Here is a 14,179-nt window from a genome sequence, read left to right as displayed (position 1 = left end):
AATTTGATTTTTGTGATTGTAATTAAACACTGGGTAAACATCCAATGGACATTGTACCAAAACATAGAAAAAAAAAAGGGACTTTGGAGGTGCTAATTACCACACATTTATTTAAAATACAACAATTAATTTTATTCATTCTGGTTAAAAGATTTCTCTTTAAAATCAATCATAAATGGATTTTATTCCATAATAATAGACTGAGTTTACATATTCCATGCTACAGCAGATACCATAATCTCAACATGTTTCAACAAGTTTACGGCTTCTTCAGGAGTATATATAGCAAACTGGGCTGTATAGCAAGCGGTCTATAAGGAAATATATACATAGTAAGAATTTAAACATAACAATATAGTAGTAACATACAGCATCATTTTTACATACTGTACACGTTTTTATTGCACATATATCATAATGCTGGTTGCACGTTTAACACTGCCACAAGTACCTACCTATTAGAATAATGTTATAAAGGAGTATAGTCTGTATTTATATCGGAATCTGGAACCAACGTGCTGATGAGTACAGGGATTGGTCCCATGGGATATGATGATCCTGATTGTTGTTTCAAATCTCCATTATGCTATGCAAAATCGAAATTCTGAACCATTTCTTTTTTGATGTGGCCCACGACCGGTTGCCAAATCACTTAAGAGGCCTGCCATCTTCAAAAGGTTGAGCATCCCTGGGTTAGGCCCTCTGACCTCACTCAGCAATGGAGGCTCCCCTTGTTCCTTTCGGTAAATTTTTTTTAAAAGTGTAAATCTAATCAAAATTTATTTTTACATTTGAATAGAGAGGGGAAAGGTTAGAAGATTTGTTTATTTTTACTGCTATCCAGGGCTCCAGTACAGAGGTATCCCCACATTCACCATGGTGTCAATGGTCAAAACTCTCTATAAAGAAGCCCTAAAGAGCAATAAATACCCAACAGGTGTTCCTTCCGTATTTAAACTTAAAAAGTTTTGTCTGGAGTCTTTTGAATAGTTCTGGTTTCTGAATCCACTGCTCTTTGCGTCACATAAACACAGCTCCGTGTTTACTGATCTCTCCTGGTAGAGTCATTAAAGGACGGAGATCAAGATGTTTCTCTAGCGAGGACAAATCCCCGTCTCTATAAACACCTGCTAGAACAACAAGGCCCCGGAGAGGGGCTCACCTCACCGCCAAGGACCAGTCACATGTGACAATACTGAGAATAACACGGGCACATGGCTAATATTAGTATCAGCTCGCCTGTCAAACTGTAGCACAGAGAGTTTAGGAGCTGAATTCAGAGTAAACACAGTTACTGGAAGACAAGTGGAGAGGCGTGAACATGGCGTCTCTGCGCTACTGAAGAGCAGAAGCTAATGAGACTGCATAGAGGAAGCATTTATCAAGGTACATCGTGTCTGTGCTATATAGTTACATCGGTCTATTTGTACTACAAGGTTTGTCTCTGTTTTATGTTAGAGGTCCATTTAAAGTTTACTTCATGCATATTAAGGCTTCAAAGGTTTCAAAGGCAAACTATGATGTATATCCATAACAAATTATGTTATTCTGATTTTCCCATGCTTGCTGTACTGTATTTACATACAGATTGTAGGTTGCATGGCATTTGATGGACTCAATCTTTGCAAACTATTGTTGAGATAAAATCTAGAGGGTGAATTGTTTTTAGTCAGTCAGACCTGCCTGGTAGACTTCACTGAGAAGAAAGAACAGTAAAGCTGGTCATATACCAGTAGAATTTCCTTCAAAATGTAGTTTTCATAATATTCCATCGATTTCTTGATTATTAATAGGATCAAATCAATGATCACAAACTAGAAAAATTAAAGGAGAAAAATTAAAAAATTTTCTCGAATAAGCAAACAAAAATTCCAAATGTGAATGTGGTTTTTGTTCGGGAGCAGTACTTTTTTGTAATGCGCATGTGCACCTTGAAAAGTCTAAGCCCTTGTACACACAGTCAGAGATTCCAACAACCAAATCCGTCGGATTTTGTCCTTCGGATTTTGTCCAACGGATCTTGTCTGAAACTGTTGCATACACACGGTCGGACAAAGTAGTCGGAAAATCCGATCTTTCAGAACATGATGACGTAATTTCGTTACGATGGGACTACGTTCAGGCTAGTAGCCAATAGCTTTGATGTAGGAATTTGATCTGAGCATGCGTGGCACTTTGTCCGATCGGAATTCTCTACACATGATCGGAGTATGTCCGATTGGAGCATTTTGTCGGAAAATATTTCCGTCAAGTTGGAAAATTTGGTTCGACGGATATTCCGATGGAAACAGTCCGATGCAGACCACACACAGTCGGAATATCCGACAAAACGCTCCGATCGGACACATTCCGTCGGAATCTCCGATCGTGTGTACAAGGGCTAACTCTGAACTTGAAACACTGGTATGGTAATTGAACACAATTTTTGCAGGGTTTTCCTACAGTGTGGGGTTTATTTACTAAAACTGGAGAGTGCAAAATCTGGTGCAGCTGTGCATGGTAACAATCAGATTCCATTTTTTTTGTCATAGCTTAGCCACTTCAATACCAAGCACTTTCACCCCATTCCTGCCCAGGACAATTTTAAGCTTTCAGCGCTGTCACACTTTGAAAGACACTTGCGCAGTCACGTAACACTGTACCCAAACTTAGTTTTTATCATTTTGTTCACACAACAAGAGCTTTGTTTTGGTGGTATTTAATCACCACTGGGTTTTACATTTTTTGCTAAATAAACGAACACTTACATTTTTTGAATAAAATGCGTTTTCTTTGTTTTGTTAATTCTGTCTAATTGTTTTTCTAAAAAATGTAGGCCAAAATGTATTCTGCTACACCTCTTTGGGGAAAATAACCAAAATCAGTCTATATTATTTAGTCTGTAGGAAAGTCCACAATGGTTCACAATATGGTATATATCTGCAAATTGATCAATCCTGATGTACTGACGGCCTATCTCATTTCACGAGGACCTAAAATACCAGGATGGTAAAAATATCCCCCAAATTTTTTTTTAACACATTATGATTGCTTATAGCAGTGCATTATATTGCTATAAGCAAGCATTTTATTCATTCTGATTCATTCAGACTGTTTTGTTGTGATTAGCGGTAATTGGTCAAAGCTAATCACATGGTACAGATGGGCTGTGATTGGCCCTGTCTGTACCATGTGATTACATTGACCAACCACAGCTACCAACACAATTATACACGATGGATGACATGAAAGCAAGCCATCCATTGTTTACAACGGTCATGTGACCTGTTGTGATTGGTCACAGCGGTCACATGGTGTCGGCAGTGAGCTGGTACACTGATCAGAGATCAGCTGTGTCCCATGAACACAGCCAGTGACAGATCGTGCTACTACATGGCCCTGCGAGTGGCACTTTCTGAAAGGACGTCTTTTGACATCCACTCAAAATGGTAAAGCCACCACCTGGCCATCATTCTGCTATAGGCCAGGCAGAAGGTGTTAATTGAATAAGCTGAAGTCAAAAGTTGATTAGCTACAATGCACAACTACACCAGGTTTTGCACTCTCCAGTTTTAGTAAATAAACCCTATTATGTGTCCAATTCATAATGGTGCTATCAAATGCTCTGGTGAGTGATATCTCTGAATTAGCTTACAAATGTTTAAATGAAATTCTGCTAGTGTTTGGCCAGCTTAAAGCAGCAGGAAACAGATCCTGCATAATGAGTACATTTGGATCCCCCATGTAAAAATATAAGAAGTTTGAGATTATTTAGGTAAGATGAGCTTATTCACACAGGTGGTCAGCCCCATGCAGCAGCCATAGTGAAACGTGTTATGCAGGCCATACATGGGTTGAATTCCGAACAATGATGATGCCACCATTGATTTTGAAGTTCGACCAACCAAGCCTTCAATTTCACCTTATGTTGCTACAGAAAAGAATTTTCGTGGCCGATAATCTTCTTTCCTTTCCAGGAATTTTCTTTTCTTTCTGGGAATTTCCTTTTCTTGTGATCATGCGCATTTCATTTTTGATTATATTTTTCACACGATTCTACCATCATTGATTAGAAAATCGTTTGTTTTTCCAAAAATTTCCAACATGTCCGATCACTCAAATTCGATGGCCGCATGAAAATGGGCTGTTGCTGCAGCCCACTAATGGTGCGGAATTCAAATGAAAATTCTTAGATAAGATTTTTGAAAGAAAATTCTTTCAATATTTGGCCCATGTATGGCCGACCTTTGGGGAGGAAGCACCAGGTGGTCTGTGCATCAGACATTCTGATAGCTCTGAACATTGGTTTTTAAAATGGTTAATGGCTTCCTTTCTTACTTAAAGAGGAAGCAAACACTGATGAGTTTACTTCCCCTTTCATTCCATGCAAAGGCAAAGCATAATGGACTACTATGCATCGCATAGTAGTCCATTATGTGTCACTTACCTGACACAGGAGCCAGCGATGTCACCGCTGTCCCCTGTAGTCCGGCACATCCATCTTTATCAGTGGGGTCTCGCTGCTCCGCCGCTGTCAAATATCACCTAGAAATGAACTACAAGCTTCCTGTTGCATTGCAGGCACCCTCCGATTTGACTTCACTGTGTGTGTTTTCTTAAAAAATAAGGCGAATGAGACATTTTTGGCACCACAGGTCCAGGATACTTGAAAGGAGTCATTTAAAACCCAATGCACTCTTAAAAACCAACAAAAACTCCCTTGTGTTTGCCGAATTAAAGTAGCCAATGACACCAGCTTTTGGGGTGCCTCGTCACAGCAGCAATGACAATTTAATGCACAATGGGGGCTCTCTCATATATAACTATGGGGAGCTATGTGTCCACCATGATGGAATCCAGTCACAGGTCACCTCAATGGAACACTGTGGCTTCACAACACAGATATTTAGGTATACACACGGTCAGATTTTCCGATGGAAAATTTTCGATGGGAGCTTTTTGTTGGAAATTCCAACCATGTGTAGGCTCCATTGGACATTTTCCATCACACAAAATTTGAGATCTGAATCTCAAATTTTCCAACAACAAAATCCGTTGTCGGAAATTCTGATCGTGTGTACACAATTTTGATGCATAAAGTTCCCCACATGCTTGGAATTAAGCAGAAGTGCCGCACTGGCTATTGAACTTAATTTTTCTCGTCTCGTTGTATGTGTTGTACTTCACCGCGTTCTTGATGTTCACAATTTCTGACCAACTTTGTGTGACCGTGTGTATGCAAGACAAGTTTGAGCCAACATCCGTCGGAAAAAAAATCCATGGATTTTGTTGTTGGAATGTCCGATCAATGTCCAATCCATTTTGTAGTGTAATTTGGAAATTATGACCTGTCCCATGTTTTTTTCCATTCTACAGCATTGAAAGGGTTCATAGAAGTCTTCACACATGTAGAATCGTGTTTTAACACAATTATAACACACGTTGGAAATGCAAATAAAATGCAGCTAAAAAACTTTGGGTCTTACAGAATACTTGTTGTAAAAACAAGGGTCAAGGCTGTTGCTACCAGGCCCCTGTTCCAGAACAGTATGGGTTGGACCTTCTATGCCCTTTATTGCCCCTCATACTTAAAAAGAAAAACTTCACCCTCCCAATGCAAATTTCAGTCTGCTTCCCCACTTAAAGCTGGTGCTTTGTTATGTGGGTTAATATACTTCAAAGCCAAGGGGATCCAGCACTGTACATTGTCATTTTTAAAAATGCGGGGGGGGGGGGTGAGATTGGTGGAAAAGGTCCCTTTTGAGTGACGCTCCACTTTAAAGCAAAATAGACAGCATTGGGCACACAGGGGTTAACACAATAAAATCTCTGAGCATAAGCACTTGGGAAAGTGTCCCCAAAACTGGTTCCTTACTCTGGATTAGTTCTTATTACAGCACCCCTCTGCTTATGCCCTCTATATGTAGCTAAGCCATGTGTTTTTACTGCCCTCAACTGCACCTGTAGACAAGGCCTATGGGGCAGTACAGTCTGTAGATGGTCAGGAGGAGGCTTGGTTGCTGCTCCGAATGAAAATAAAAAATAAATAAAAAGGAGCAATTAAATGCCTGCCAGACCCACTATCTGCCAATAGAACTTAACTAAAAAGTGCATTCTATGCATCCAAAAATATAGAAAATATACCAAATCCAATCATTATTTAACCAAAATAATGTCAAAGCAATAACTCCAAGGTCAATAATAAATAACACGTTATCTCCTCCGAATCCGCAACATGGCTGGTTGACAAACGGCCGTTCAGAAACTACCGTATATACTCGAGTATAAGCCGAGATTTTCAGCCTCTTTTTTGAGGCTGAAAGTGCCCCCCTCGGCTTATACTCGAGTCATCGCTGTCTGCCCGCTCGATCAGCGTGTCGAGCAGACAGACAGCGGCCATTCTATTCAAAAGCCGCGCCTCCGGCTCCGCCTTCGCCTGTGATAGGCGGAACACTGAATTTCCCAGCAGCCTGTGTTCCGCCTATCACGGACATCGTATCATCCTCGTACTACGGACGAGGATGATACGACGTCTGTGATAGGCGGAACACAGGCTGCTGGGAAATTCAGTGTTCCGCCTATCACAGGCGAAGGCGGCGGCGCAGCTTTTGAACTTTACAATGGCCGCCGACGAAGAGGGCACGGGACGGAGGCAAGGGAAGGCACGGCACGGGACGGGACGGGACGGCGGCGGCAAGGCACGGCACGACACGGGACGGATGCAAGGAGGCAAGTCACGGCACGGGACGGAGGCAAGGAGGCAAGGCACGGGACGGAGGCTCGGGACAAAGGTAGGCTGGACACACACACACACACACACACACACACACACACACACACACACACACACACACGGATGGAGACACACACAGGGATGGATGGATGGATGGATGGAGACACACACACACACAGGGATGGATGGATGGATGGATGGAGACACACACACACAGGGATGGATGGATGGATGGATGGAGACACACACACACAGGGATGGATGGATGGATGGACACACACACACACAATGAAAAGTAAGTTCTCCCAATGTTTAGAAAAGTGTAATGCCGATTGGAAATTCAGCCAGCAAAAGACCGATGAGAGCTTTTCATCAGAAAATGTGACCGTGTGTAGGCTCCATCAGACTTTTGCTGGCAAATTCCAGCTAGCAAAAATTTGAGAGCATGTTCTCAATTTTTCCGATGGATTGTCTGTAGCAATTCCGACGTGGAAAATTCCTAGGCATGCTTGGAAACAATTTGACGCATGCTCGGAAGCATTGAACTTAATTTTCTCGGCTTGTCATAGTGTTGTACATCACCGGGTTCTTGACTGTCGGAATTTGGTGTGACCGTGTGTAGGCAACACAAGCTTGAGTGGAATTCCATCGAAATTCCGTCAGGAAAACCATCAGAGCTTTTTGCGGCCATAATTCCGATCGTGTGTACGTGGCATAAGAAACAGGTCAACACTTGAAGATGGATGGGTAAATGTGAATTTCACAACTTTAAAGTTAAGAGTTTAAAATAAACTTTTCATAAATTGCCTCACAAAATATTTTACTGCAGTCATAATGTTAGGCAAATTAGAGAAATACATAACCTAGTAAAAGGAAGTGGATATTTGTTTTACAGCCAATGAAAGTGTACATAAACCAGTTTTGTAGACATTTTAATCCATTGCTTGCCACCGTATTTTTTTTGTAGCAAGAGCTCTAGACCAGAGTTTCTCAACTCATAGTATGCGTACCCCTGGAGGTACGTGCACCAAGGGCGGGGGGTACACCCAGTGCTGTGTCGCACAGCCACCTCCCACACACATACCTCCCCAACATTTTGAGATGGGAATGAGGGACACCTACTAACAAACATATGTAGGCATAGAACACGCCCTCTGCCACACCCCCTTAAAGGAGAATTAACCAAAAAAGGTTAATTAAATCCACAAGGACTTTCTTTTTACCATTACTATTCATTTATATTGGCTTTTAAAATGTACAGATGTAGCAATTTAAAAATTGGATGAAAGGTTTAACACTGGGAAACACTTTCTGAAAGATAAAAAGTGCATTTTATATACAACTAAATGGATCAGACCAAAATGAGGGACAAATGAGGGGGAAAGAGGAACATTGCTCCAAATCAGGGACAGTTGGGAGCTATGCCCACACATACAGTCCTCGGCGGCTTGCTGTAGCATGGCACTTATGGGCAGAATGGGGCATACTTGACTGGGTGGCTGGAGGCAGTAGCGTATCAATGGGGGGGGGGCCCGTCAGGCTGGCGGAAACTGCCCAGGGTCCTGTTATTGTAATGGAGCTCATCGTGCTGCCCGCAAGATGTTTCTCCCAGCCAGGACTGACATGAATGGGGTTAGTAGGCGGCCCCATGTCCTCCCATCACCTGGCTTCTCCTCCTCTCCAGCATTCCTCAGATCTCCTGCTATGTGTGAAGAACCCGTCCGGATGATGCCTGTTGCGGCTCCCTAGTCTCCTCTCAAGTGTGCAATCCTGCACATAGCCAGCACACTGCAGACGTGACTCGGGGTAGCAAGAAACAAGGGACCCTAACAGTAAAAAAAGGTCATATGAGTCATGCCTGTCACTTCCCATCTCCCTGTGTCTGCTCAGGAACTACACATCCCAGCATGCCCAGCCGGACACAGGCTGCTGGAGGTGTCATGGGACTTGTAGCTATGGATTGAATGCTGAGTGTAGGAATGAATGAGGGACCAGGGCACATTCCTGCTGACCTGTTGAGGGCACAGGACCAGTAGCTAATTGTGAATACCCAGCCAATGCTAACTGCTGGAAGTTCTCCTTCATCAGAAGTTAATTGCTCCAATCTGATTTCATCCAGGACAGGCTCTTTACCATGGCTCTTTAACATGTGATCAGCTTTGTCCAATCACAGCTGATTACATGTAAACAATTGCTTGTTATCTGCATTTCCTTTTCACAGCGCTGTCTGTGTCTGAGGAAATTTAAAGGGTAAGTTCATCTTTGTACACTTTTTTTTTTCTAAATTCTAGCTCCACTTTGCACCAATATAGCATTCATGCGAAAATATCAAAGCTTTCCATTAAATCTACAGTCACTTACTTTTCTTGTCTTAATCCATGTTTGCAGACATTTCCATTATAATGTCTTTCTTCCTGATGAGACTTTAGGTCATGACACAGGAAGGAGTTGACCAGCTGATCTCATTAGAACACACCCTGCATCATCCACCCACTTTTTAAATGAAATGCAATCAATCAGTGATCACCCTTCTCACTATATACACAATCAGATTGCATTATGTATAGCCATCTTTATACAGGTACATAGGAGGGAGTGGACAGAAACACTTTTTTAGCGAGGGGGGAGGCGTTCTGAAGCATTTTCATTTATCACACATAGGGCAGCCTATCCACCTTAATAAGCTGCCCTAGACACAGAAATCTCCCCAAAGAAGCTTCAGAACTTTTTTTTTTTAATGGAGCTTGGTGTGTTTTTTACTGTTATTTTTGGAGCAGTGCATTTCTGAAATGCAAGGAAAAGCACAGATGTGAATGGAGCCTCATTGTTCTTGTGTTATTGCACCAATTTCACTTTCAGGCCCCATTCACATCTAGCATAGTGGGATCGCACGTTTTGTGTCTCGTTTTTCCTGTGATACGTATAGGGCAGCCTATTGATTTTAATTTGCTGCACTGTGGTTAATGGGATATTTTGGCGTTTTGTGGGTTTTTTGTTTTTTGCAGCATTTGCTCCTCCTTTTTCACATGCTTCTGTGTTTAATATGCTGTGGGACTGGTAGCGCGGCGATGGCACCTGTGTCCTCCGCGCACGTCTTCTTCCTGTTCTGCTAGGCAGCCAATGGGGTCGCCTCTGCCTTCAGTCAATCAGGTGACATCTGCGCTTCCTGAATGGCTGAGAGGCGGTTCTGTGTTAGCAAAGCAAATATTAATTTGCTTTGCTAACACACCTGGGTGAACTGCAAGCACAATAGATTGCTCTTGCAGTTCACATTTTTTGAAGCCTTTTAGCGTCTATGGCTCTAATCAGGTGCTTCAAACCCCCCTTCCCCGCGGCTGTAATTCAGGCGTCAGGTGTCTGAAATGGGGTCGAACGCCTGAATAGGTAGTGGCTACAGTGCCCATGGATAGATTCATGCAATGTATGAATCTATCCATACTACACAGAGGGGGTGGCTAGAGAGAGGGGGCACCGCCAGTGCACTAGACGTTTGCGATTCGTTTCGTACAAATCAAAAATTCGTACAAATTGCCGGAAATTCGTACATTCATACGAATCCGAAATACAAATTTTTATGCATACAAATTCCTTACAAAATACAAAATTTCGTTTACGAATTTCGGATCCAAATTCATAACGAAAATTCGTAATTGTTACAAAAAGTTAACAAACCTAAAAGTTAAAAACCCAGGAAGTCAGCACAGTACAGGGATGGTGGGAACCCCTCATAATGATAAATTCATCATAATGAAAATTCGTAATTGTTACGAAAAGTTAACAAACCTAAAAGTTAAAACCCCAGGAAGTCAGGACAGGGATGGTGGGAACCCTATGGGGAATTTCTATGCTTACGAATTTTATACGAAACACGAAATTTCGTTAACGAATTTCGGATCCAAATTAACAGAATTGCGACTGGTGTTTTGTTCCCCAATCAGAGGAAGTCAGCACAGCACAGGGATGGTGGGAACCCCTCATAATGGGCACAGCAGGTGTACACTCAGACCCGGGAACTCAGCACAGGGATGGTGGGAACCCCTCATAATGGACACAGCAGGTGTACAGACCTGGGAACTCAGCACAGGGAACATGGGGACCCCTCATAATGATAAATTCATCATAACGAACATTCGTAAATGTTACGAAAAGTTAACAAACCTAAAAGTCAAAAACCCAGGAAGTCAACACAGCACAGGGATGGTGAGAACCCCTCATAATGATAAATTCATCATAACAAATTTTCGTTATTATAACAAAAAGTTAAAAAAGAAAATTCATATTTCATACGAATCCGAATTGAATTTTGTACACGAATTATGAAATACGATTTTTTTTTCATACGAAACGAAACAGAACAAAACAAAACAAATTTTTTGATAGTGCCCATGTATACTGTGTGCCCTTAATGGACGCACCGCCACTGGTTTGTAGTTCATATCAAAGGGCAACCTAGGGTGACAACGATGGCTCCCTCCATAGATACCATAGAGGAGTGACGTGCAGAAGGTCTACAGTAGATAATCGATCACTGATATAGATAATGTACCTATCTGAGTAATAAAACATTATTATTTTGTAATATTTTTTATTATAAAAGTAAAAGAGAGCAGCATAAAACGAGGGCAATATTTGACATCAGTGGCAGCGGGTTCTCCATTTTTTGGGGGGGCACAAAAACACCCCCCCCCCCCCCGCCCTGCCAGGTCTGCACTTACCCCATCCAGGTCGCTGGTGGCTTCAGCAGCTTCCCCGGCTTCAGCAGATTCCCCAGCTTAGGCGTCTTCCCTGGCTTCTCTTCCAGGCCAATCCGGTCTTAAGACCTGCTTCCTGTCCTGATTGGCTGGGAGGAGAAGCAAGAAGACAATAGTGAATGTTGAATCGCTAATGTCACGAGTGGGTGGGCTAAGGGCACAGTGCTCCGTGCCCCAAGCCCAACTTTTTTAACGCCAATTAGAACATCAAGCTCTATTAATGCACTTAAGAATAAAAAAAAGAGCTTATAGAAATCAATGCGTCCAGCATCTCACATGGAGATTAGGGGTCGGCGCATGGAGATTAGGGGGGCAGCGCCCCTGCGCCCCTTATGGACGAGCCGCTGCTGTTTGGCGCTGTTTTTGATAAACTAAAGCAACAATAACTGATTGGATGGATGGAGTAGCAATTCTCAATAAATTCTCAAGGTGTTCATCAGATATTTTGGTTCTAATTTTGCCCTTTGTGTGCTTCATCCTGGAAAATAGTTGCTCACAAATATAGGCACTGCCGAAAACTGATGACATAAATAAGGTTTTTCTTTGGGAAGATATAATTTATAAAAATCCAGTAAAGAGACACTGTCAAATTTTTCTTTGGCCACATGTGTTGGCAAACTGTAAAAACATTTTTACAAAAAATTCCAAAAACATATCAACTTTTTTAAGAAGGTTTTCGATTTTGTGTTGGGCCACATTCATAGCCATCTTGGGCAGCATTTGGCCCGTGGTCTGCAGGATCGACACACGCAACAAAAAACATTTTATCACAAAAGACAAAGATTGTAACCTTGGTCAAGTTTTTAATGCTGTAATTAAAACTGACTTTGAACAAATAATTCATTATTCTAAAATCACCCCTCTCTGCAAATATATTCTATAAATACATTTTAAAAAGATTAGTGGAATTGGTGATGGGGGGGGGGGGGGGGTGTAAAATAAATTTCCCTGGTAGGTTTTGCAGGCTGGATTGATATGTAATAAGACATAAAGGCATAAGATAAGGAAGAGAGGATGGATAGGTGAATCCCAGGTATATCCCAGGTATTTTTCAAGATTGTATAAGGTAGAAAAGTCCTGAGATCAATTTTAGTGAGCAGAAAATGTATTAAATATTGTTTAGAAAAAGCAAATGTGTTTCTTTTTAAAACAGAAAGAAAAATATTAAAATTTGCGTTTTTTTTTCTAGGATGAACGTGAAGCATCTGGCCCACTATGGCTATCCTCACATTCAATGCATTCCACTTCTTACTCTGTGTTAATCAATACTGAAATAAAATCAAAGCATCAATATGGATGGCAATTCTTGTAACTCACTGCTCTTCCATGATAAAGAGCTTTCATGTGACTTACTCAGAGATTTGAACAATTTGAGAGAAGCGGGTTTATTAACAGATGTTATCATTTGCACTGATGATTGTGAGTTTCCATGTCACCGCAACGTGATGGCTTCAAGTAGCCCCTATTTCAAGGCCATGTTCTGCAGCAATTTTAGAGAGAGCATCCAAGAAAAAGTGACTTTATTGGGCATTGATTCAGACACATTTCGCCAGATAATCACATATGTTTACACTGGAGGTATCCTTATCACGGTCAATAATGTGTTCCAGCTCATTCAAGCTGCTTCATTGCTCCAGTACGATAAATTAATAGGAACATGCTTGAAATTCCTCCAGGACCAAATGACTCCTCAAAACTGTTTAAGCATGATTTGTCTTTCTGAGATATTTAGTTTGAAGAGCCTTAAAGAGAAAGCTAGACACATGGCTTTGCAGTGTTTTAAAGAAGTGTCCCTTTCAGAAGACTTGAAGGAGCTCTCTGTGTCAGAATTATTGGACTATCTTGGAGATGATGACCTTTATGGGGAAGAGGAACATGTGTTTGATACCCTAATGTCTTGGATCAGACATGATGTTCAAGGGAGAAAGGGCTACTTGCAAGAACTATTTAAAAAAGTCAGACTTGAATATGTTCATCCAATGTTCCTCTTCCATTTCATTGCAAATGACCCTCTTATTCAGTCATCTATGTTTTGCCGAACCATGTTGGAATCTGCCTGTAGAGTAATTTTTTCTCTAAACTCAAATACTTCCCCAGATGTAAAGCCCATGTGGCACTCCCCACGTCGTTTTTGTCATCAAGAATTCCTTATAAATGTTGGAGGCCGAAAAGACAGTCAGCAGACCACCAGAGATGTTTTGTTGTACAATGAAAGGTCCAACCAGTGGCTTAGATTAGCCAAGCTTCCACTACGTCTGCACAAGGCTACTGCAGTAGGTCTGCACGGTAGTATCTATTTGCTTGGTGGGTTGTCTATGGCCAACAAGGACAAAATAGTTACTTCAGGTGTGTATATTCTTTCTCTCAAATTAAACCAGTGGCGGATAGGAGAACCTATGCTTGTTCCAAGATATTCTCACCAAAGCATTGGATACAGAAACTATATATTTTCAATTGGAGGAATTGGTGAGAAACAGGAACTACTCAACTCAGTGGAAAGGTTTGATAGTATTTATAATACTTGGGAGACAATGGCTAACATGCCAGTTGCCGTCCTTCATCCAGCTGTAGCTGCTAAAGACCAAAGAATCTACCTCTTTGGTGGAGAGGACGTTATGCAAAATCCTGTTCGACTTATACAGGTAAATGATAATCGGACAGAATATTGATGATGTTTGTAAAGGTTTTATTTATTTTTGGTCATGATACAGTTAGC

The 14,179-nt window shown here is 41.6% G+C and overlaps 1 protein-coding gene across 4 annotated transcripts in view; it reads left to right on the top strand.

Moving 5' to 3' along the window:
- Positions 1 to 1,184: 1,184 nt before the first annotated feature.
- The window catches only part of KLHL38 (kelch like family member 38), a 28,047-nt gene continuing 15,052 nt past the window's right edge, over positions 1,185 to 14,179 (top strand). The window contains exons 1-3 of one of the 4 annotated variants that reach the window (XM_077493295.1): positions 1,197 to 1,386; positions 7,282 to 7,459; positions 12,653 to 14,105. In XM_077493295.1, coding sequence (XP_077349421.1) covers positions 12,756 to 14,105 — 1,350 coding nt within the window. In that variant the 5' untranslated portion in view covers positions 1,197 to 1,386; positions 7,282 to 7,459; positions 12,653 to 12,755. Of the gene's footprint in view, positions 1,387 to 1,412; positions 1,437 to 7,281; positions 7,460 to 12,652; positions 14,106 to 14,179 lie in introns of those variants that run through there. The other 3 variants (XM_077493297.1, XM_077493294.1, XM_077493296.1) reach the window with 3 other exon arrangements.

The sequence above is a fragment of the Lithobates pipiens genome, unplaced genomic scaffold (genome assembly GCF_037356315.1).
Source record: "Lithobates pipiens isolate NorthernLeopardFrog02 unplaced genomic scaffold, aLitPip1_a1.2 Scaffold_19, whole genome shotgun sequence".
Lineage (NCBI taxonomy): Eukaryota > Metazoa > Chordata > Amphibia > Anura > Ranidae > Lithobates > Lithobates pipiens.
This window is presented reverse-complemented; position numbering and strand designations above follow the sequence as displayed.